This window comes from Nothoprocta perdicaria, unplaced genomic scaffold (genome assembly GCF_003342845.1).
Source record: "Nothoprocta perdicaria isolate Ctin4 unplaced genomic scaffold, notPer1 scaffold_0, whole genome shotgun sequence".
NCBI classification, from domain to species: domain Eukaryota; kingdom Metazoa; phylum Chordata; class Aves; order Tinamiformes; family Tinamidae; genus Nothoprocta; species Nothoprocta perdicaria.
Window position 1 is genome coordinate 11,519,520 of NW_020454092.1, and position 7,401 is coordinate 11,526,920.

Genomic DNA, 7,401 nt, shown 5'->3' on the forward strand with positions numbered 1-7,401 from the left:
GGTAGTGCATGGCTGTGATTAAAGCATGAGGCAATATTAGCTTAGTGTTGCATTACAAATGCTCAAACAAGTCTCCCTTTTTAAGCCTTTGTTTTGATGTGACAGACCAGAATGCAGGCACTGAACTCCCGTGTATTACTGGGACAGTGGAGGGAGAGAGAGAACTTTGTTTTAACGTGATACTTTTATTTTCAGATGTACCTTCAAGAACAGGACTTCCTCCTCCTTTTAAAAATTACAAATATGGTAGGTGTGGTTTTTTAATTTTTATTTTTTCTACACACATACACACAGATTAGAAGACAAATAGAATTCTTGGCTAGCATCTTCATACCATTTGCAGTTCTGTCCCCCATGGTTGTAGTGGAGGTTGTGCCACTGGGATCATGCTGAAAACCCTGACCATTATTTTGAACTTTTTTATTAATCTTTGAAATAGGCTGCGCATTAWGCATTATTTGCTCTTTGGCATTGGTGGATTTTTCATATTAATTTTTCATTACTTTTGTAAGAGCCTTTTAACTCTATTCTGTAAGTGCTACAGAGCAGCKTCCGACCCCAGATGGTTTGAAATTGTGCTTCTCTTTGTGTTTATATATTTTAGTATCTATTTACTAATTGTGAGGTCGGAAACGATAGCAAAGAAGGGGCTGAAGGCRGTAAATGGAAAATGCTTAAGACTGAGATACTTAAATAATTAACCTAATATGAGAGGAGGAGGAAAGCATTGCTCAGATAGGAAAGCTCTTAAATGCAAGTTGACAGATTGAAGTATCGTGATACAAAAGTTGGGCTGAATTTATCCTCTGACATAAAACCATGGGAATATTTGCTTTGGGTGAAGCTTGGATTGAACAGGTGCAGTTCATCCTGCTGGAGACAAAATATGTTTTTTAGATGAACGAAATTTATTCCTTTTGTGGAATTTGGCAACTTGGATGACCTAAACTTGTCTGTTCTCAAAGTGTACTCTGGAGTTTGCTGCAAGTGATCTTCTGTCCCCATGTTCTTGGTGGAGTCAGTGAGCTCCTTCTTCCACAGTAACTCAAAGAATTGAATGAGGAGGCTATTTAAAAATAAAAGTCAAGTATCTTAATCTATGTTCATGATACTGGTGAACCAGTACTAAATAAAAATGAGAAAGGCATTAGGGATCAAGATTTACAATGTGTCAGTGGCAAAGACTTCAACTTTTACCCATCTATCTATTAATCTGTCTGTTGCTTAAATTCTTACAAGTATGGAGAACTGTATGTTAGAATTTGAAGATGCTCTTCCTCCCCTCTTACCTGWGGTTTTGGCTACGTGAGGGTGTCCTGTGCTGCCAGTTGTGTTCCTGCTGCTGCCTATCCCTGCTGCTGCTTTCATCATTTGGAGCCTGTGCTTAGTTTTGCCTAAGGCTTATGCTGGGACTGAGCACCTGATCCCTCTGCTAGGGCTGGGCAGAGTGTGGGTGAAAAACAGTGCAGAAGTTAAAAACCTGCTACACCAGCTAGTGGGGGCTTGTTTTTAGTGGAGTGATGCCAGCTGTGCTGCATTTTCACACAGAAAAATCAAACCTAGATTCTGGACTTCCCCTTAGGCTTTGAATCATTAATAGTCTTGGCATCTTCGTTACACTTTGCTATTTTTCTTGCATTTTGGAGATGAGAAGGCCGCGAGACATGTAGATGTACGGTACTATTGAGAAYTGAGAATTATTATTGGGAATCCCATTTTCTTTTCTCCTTCGTTTAGCACTGTCAGAAATCTCATTTGGCCCTGACTGTCTCTCACTTAAGCTGATTTGCCTTCCTCTGCCCAGGATCCAGCACAACTTGGTTCTCGGGCTCTGTCCTGTGTCTGTCCTGGCATTGCCTCTTCACTAATAGCAGTTTGGCTGCCGTCTTGTYTGACAAGCAGCTTTCCTATTTTTCCTCCAAAATGTGGAACAATATGGTAGATACTCAACACAGTATTAGAAAGTGATTTCTTGTCTGTTGTTGTGGCAGATCTGTTAAATGGGAAATACAGTGTAAAGATCTGCAGTGTGACAGAGTGGGCTACTCTAGACTGCCAATAGCAAAGGCAGTAGAGGGGATGTAAGGCTGCAGCTTCATCTCTCTAATGGAGTTAGAGAAAAGCCATTTAACAGCTCGAAGATGAGGTAAACTGCCAGTTGTGGAAAACTTTTACCTACAATTTTACCTCAGGTAAAACTGAGATGACAGTTCAGAGACTGATGGAAAAAAAAAGTCCAGGAAAAAAAAAAGAGGCAAAGTAGATCTAGAGCCTTAAAATTGTGAAAATTGTGTCTGGATTGTATTTASAGTCATAGAAAAGGTTTTGTGATTGCTGGAAGTGGTTTTTGCTGTGATTGCGTAGGCTTTTTGCAGTGCTAGTATGCAAGGTGGATCCTGTAATTGCTTTTTCAAGTCTTGCTTCTTAAGGAGATGGGGTAATTTTGCAACTTGTGTTGCATAATAGCAGTGCCTTTTCAGTGGGAATATGGAGTGGTTCTGACTATCTGTAGTTTTTAAAAGAAAAAAATGTTCAATATGGGCAAGATTGGTACCTGTTTGTGCATCAAAGGTATAGAACAAACCTCTGAATGGGAATGTAATCTCTTAACTCTGACCATCTAAATATTTGTTCTCCGTTGTTTGAAAGTTGTTGTAGCTGCATTTACCTTTCTTGCCTCCTTTCCCAGGCTTTTTTTTCAGTATGTAGTGTCCTATTAAAATACAGAAAAACTAGAAGAGAAAACGAACAGCCAAACCAAACAGCTCTGCTCCTTGATTATTTGCTGAGAAGATATCAATGTGTTATTCAGAATTTGCTCAAAGATAGATGCTTTAGGGCTTTTTTTTTTCAAATTTTTTTTGTTTGTTTCTTTTTTTTTAGCTTCATGGGCGTCTTTGGATTTCCATCCCCTCTGCATGTTTTCTTTAAACTGTTTACTTTAGTTACCACAGTCTTCTCCCCACTTTCTTCCTTTCTGCTCACAAAACCAGGCCCACATAACCAATGGAGAGTGAGTGATTTGTTTTACTTCTTTGTATAGCATAATTTCTACTGTGGGTGCTGACTCAGGGGAAGGATAATTTCCAGGGAAAATCTGAAGTGGTCGAGTTACTGGGTTTTAGCCATTGCTGTCTATCAATTTAACAATAGTAGTTAACACTGAATGGATTGTTTTTTGTTTTGCCCCAGTTTCATAGATAAAAAACTGTTTGGTTAAAATACTCTGACATTTCAATTCATGGGCTTTGCCTGGCGATTGGCATGGTCGTTTAGTTACTGTAGTTCAAGCAACAGGCAGAAACCCAGTAGGATGTGGTACCTTAAGGTTKGATTGTATGTCGTGCAGTCTGGTCAAAGGCTGTGGCTCCACAACTAAGAAATCAAGGTTTCCACCCCTGTTTTTTAAGTCTGAGCACATRATTTTATTTTTAAAGATCAAACCTCTTATTTTTCTGTCCTTCCCCAAGTACAATTTTCTGTATTATGTATCAGATAAATTGACTTTAGGTAAACATTGTGTTTTCTTTCAGATACAATGAAGATTATTCACCAAGCACACAAGTCTAAGGTATGGTTATTATCTGTATTCTTCCCATCTTACGTGCATTAATGCAGGCAGATCTCTGCACTGTTAAACAAACCTGGAGAAGAGACAGTAAACCCTATTCCTATCTCTGTATTCTGGTTCTGTAATTTGTAGACGAATGAACTTGTAGTGAGCTTGGAAGATGATGACAGACTCATTTTGAAAGAAGAAAGCACGCTGAAGGCAGCTGGAGTAGGTAGGAGTCCATTTGTRTTGTCTGAAGCTGCTGTTCCTTGCGGTTGTCATTAAACTGATAACTGGTTGATTATGTTTGGATAGCCTGCTGCAAAGCAAATGCTATTCTTCCTGCTCTTTACACTACCTGATAATTATTCAGGGAAGAAGGGGGAATAATGTACATTCAAATCATTGGACCGAGGGCAGCAGGTATCTGCACTCCAAATGTTCAGAATGCAAATTGTGATTTTTAGATGGTGTGCTTGTAATTCTGYTGAGAGTAATTTTAAATGATTGACAGGTAGGTTATTAGTACCATGTCCGCTTAGTCTTATAAGTAACATTTAGACTGATGTTTTGGTTAGAAATGGAAGTAGTGGAACCAGCGTGGAATAATGAAATAAGATTAGATTAGTTTAACGTGCAAGACACTGTGCCCAGCAGTCAGACTGCTCAGGAAAGCACAAGTAGCATTTGGAGGATGTGCTGAACATAGCACAGAGCTGAGACTTGACCAGATTTCTCGCCTTGGGACAGTGAAGTGAGTATAAGACATGCCTTTTGGTAATAATGTAAAGAAATGTTTGTCATGCTAAAATTGATGGTCCCTGAATGTCCTTTGGGCTCCTCRTAAGTGGGGCTTGTTCCACCTTGTGATGGACACTCGCTCATTTCGGTGTGATTTGTCCCACTGTCACATACAGCTGCCTGTCCTCTCTGTGCAGAATGTTCCTTCTTTTTCATGGCTTCCTTAGCCCTTTGTTTCCTCTGACCAAACATGTTTAGAGCTGTGGAGCTTCTGACACTGCTCAGGTGGAGTGCTTTAACTGGAAATGGTTTTGGTTATGTTGCATTATATTCTTCTAAGCAACCCCCTTTTGTGGCTGCAGCAAGCAAAAATAAACTTATTCTTTAAGGGTGTATGTGTGAAGGGAGAGGGTTTGCTTTTCTTTTAGTCATTTATTTGCTTGCTTTTAATTTCTGTTTCTCCGTTTTCCTTGTGGCAGATTCTCTGCCATTACTTTTGGGTTAAATTGAGGTGGGTGAGAAATCTGCCTAAGATTTAAGAGGCAACACAGGACAGGCTTTATGGCAATGCAGATGTTGCATTAGGATTTGGTATTGTCCAGCACTGCCCTCATTCAAAATAGCATTGCCCAGTATTTGTGTGTATATTGTCCATCTGTTAAACTAGGTTTGTAGCTCCAGCAGTGAAGCAGTTGAATGCAATCTCAGGAAAGATGCCTAGATGTTAGAGTAAATACTGTAGTGAAAACAAATGGGAATAAACCAGACTGTTCTGTTTCTCTGCACAGAGAGAGAGGTGGCTTAAGCAAGGAAAAAAAAATAATTTAAAACTGCTCTGTAATTTTTCAAGATAACTCACAGCAGTTGGTTACTGCGTAGCTGGCATTTGGGATAGAAAAGAACAACTCTTACTTTGAAGAGTGCAGCATGCCATTATACCAGTTTGTGCTGTACTCCAGCACATCTTGATATGAAAATTAGCTAACTTAGGAAAGGAGTCATTGTAGGGAAATCTCTGAAAAGTCCTCCTTTTCCCACAAGAATTGGAAAAGAGTCAACCAAGGAAGTGAAGCGTGATACTGTGTTCTGTTAGTCCTCATTTAAATCAGCAAGATTTCAAATCTTCCGCTGACTTTTTTCTTTTTTTTAATTTTAGTATCTAGTTTGGACAAAATTTAAGAGAATAACAGAGAGAATTCTCCAATTTTCTTGGGGAAATTCTGTGATAAGCAGAACTTGATTTTTTTTTTTTTTCTCCTAAGCTGCAGTTGATTGCCCTTGGCACTTCACAGGGATGGGCCTCCTAGTTATAAATTATGAGGACATTAGATAAGTATCACCAGGAAAGCCTCTGTGCTGGTGATTATTACAGCTATTATCTAGTCAGCAAAGTTAATGCTTGCCTGTTTTTACAGCAGGATGTATGTTAATAAAGTGCTCAGCATTCACTGCAAACAGTCTTGTCTGTTTTCTAGCTGAGATCTGAGAATCTTTTTTTTCTTTTTCTTTTTTTTTCCCAAGCAGACCAGCAGACTTCATTAATTTCAGGTTTAATTTAAAAAGCGAATGTGGATCTTATTGGCTCAGCACCTTAAAGAATTCCATGTTTAATAATTGTGAAGGTTTTCCATCAGGTTTGTCTCTGTTCTGAATTAATAATGTTGCTGACTTACTGTTTTAGAAGAGGAAGTCCTTGACCTACTGGGTTGAAAGAATTGTGACTGCTCTGAACCTTTGTGGGTCCTTTAGCTCTGCCATATCCCCTGTGAATAATTAGAGGCATTTGAAAGTATTGCTGGAGAAGCCAATTTGTGTCTTTCACTTTGCATATTGTTGAAGCCTCATGAATTAATCATCAGCAGGGCAAAAAATTAACTTCTTCAGACACATATTTTGATGGGTCATGAGGGAGAATGTAAAGTGATCTGTAAAATATTCCACTGATCCTCTAAGTATTAAATTATTATACCTACAGGCTAATTTGATGGAAAAAAAAATGTTTCTTTTCTCCTTCCCTAATAGAAAGGTGGACAAAAGACAAAGAAAATCACACTTCATTATTTTTTTTAGCAAGATTTACAAATATAGTCATTTAATTTGTTGAACGCTTATACAAACAAGTCTGCAATCTTTGTGTTAAACAAATCTTGAGAGGTCTTGCCTTTTATTTAYTTACATATTTTCAGATTCTTGTTCTTGTAACAAGGTTAAACTATGTCTTTAGTATCAGGTTTTTGKGAGGGAAAAATGTGTTGCTTTGTAATTGCCTTTGACCAAGAAGTCACCAACTGCCTTTTAAGAGTCTAACTAGTTGGTTGTTGGGTGGTTCTTTTACTGGTKTGCTAAATATTTTATTTTTCATCTGTTTTAGCAAACGAAACTGAATTAGCATTCTTCTGTGAGGAAGATTACAGAAACTACAAAGCTAATCCTGTTTCGGCCTGGTGAAGATCCCGAGAGATTGTTTTGTTTTCCTATACCTGGTGTAAATTCTCCTTATTCTGCTTAATGAGATTTTTTTTAAAGATCAATAAATCCTAGAGGATTGCTTTACAAACACTGCGATTCCCTTTCCGTGGAAATTAATTTCTGTCAGACTAAGACTGAGAGAAGGAAAATTGGGAGACCAAGGCGCAATTTTTATTGTACTTCTCACATTTCTTTTTCCTTCCCTTGCCTGTTAAAACGTAGGTGGTGTAAATGATCTCTGACCTGTGACATGCATTCTCGGCGTGATCCTACAGCAGACAGTAGGAGATTATACGAGGCAGAATAAAATCCCATTGCAGCATTGTCTTCTAATAAAAATGGAAACTTTCTTACGACCAGATCAGTGGATCAAGCTTGGAGAGCTTGACAAGAGAATCTCTGTGTTTCAAGTAATAGCTTTTATTCACTCATTCTCTGTTTAGCTCTTTTGTTTAAGTGGTGCAGACTGACTATTGTTCCCATGCTGCTCTGATGAATGCTTTCCTTTCTGCTCTCCTGCAGCCCTCTTTTGCATGCTGCAGCAGACAGGACTGTTGGGAGGCTTTTGTGCTCCAGGACCAGCTCGCCCCTTTCTCGCACTATTCCTTCGCATAAGAGACARCGACTTGAGTTCTTGC

At 38.8% G+C, this 7,401-nt stretch overlaps 1 protein-coding gene across 2 annotated transcripts in view; it reads left to right on the forward strand.

Moving 5' to 3' along the window:
* CUNH2orf76 (chromosome unknown C2orf76 homolog) overlaps positions 1 to 7,401 on the forward strand; it is a 10,542-nt gene extending 3,141 nt beyond the window's left edge. The window contains exons 2-6 of one of the 2 annotated variants that reach the window (XR_003251741.1): positions 196 to 246; positions 3,534 to 3,571; positions 3,704 to 3,785; positions 6,666 to 7,173; positions 7,286 to 7,401. Coding sequence is in view for 1 of the 2 variants with exons in the window: in XM_026054584.1 (XP_025910369.1) it covers positions 196 to 246; positions 3,534 to 3,571; positions 3,704 to 3,785; positions 6,666 to 6,742 (248 nt within the window). In the remaining variant the exon portion in view is untranslated. Of the gene's footprint in view, positions 1 to 195; positions 247 to 3,533; positions 3,572 to 3,703; positions 3,786 to 6,665 lie in introns of both variants that reach the window. The other variant, XM_026054584.1, reaches the window with a different exon arrangement.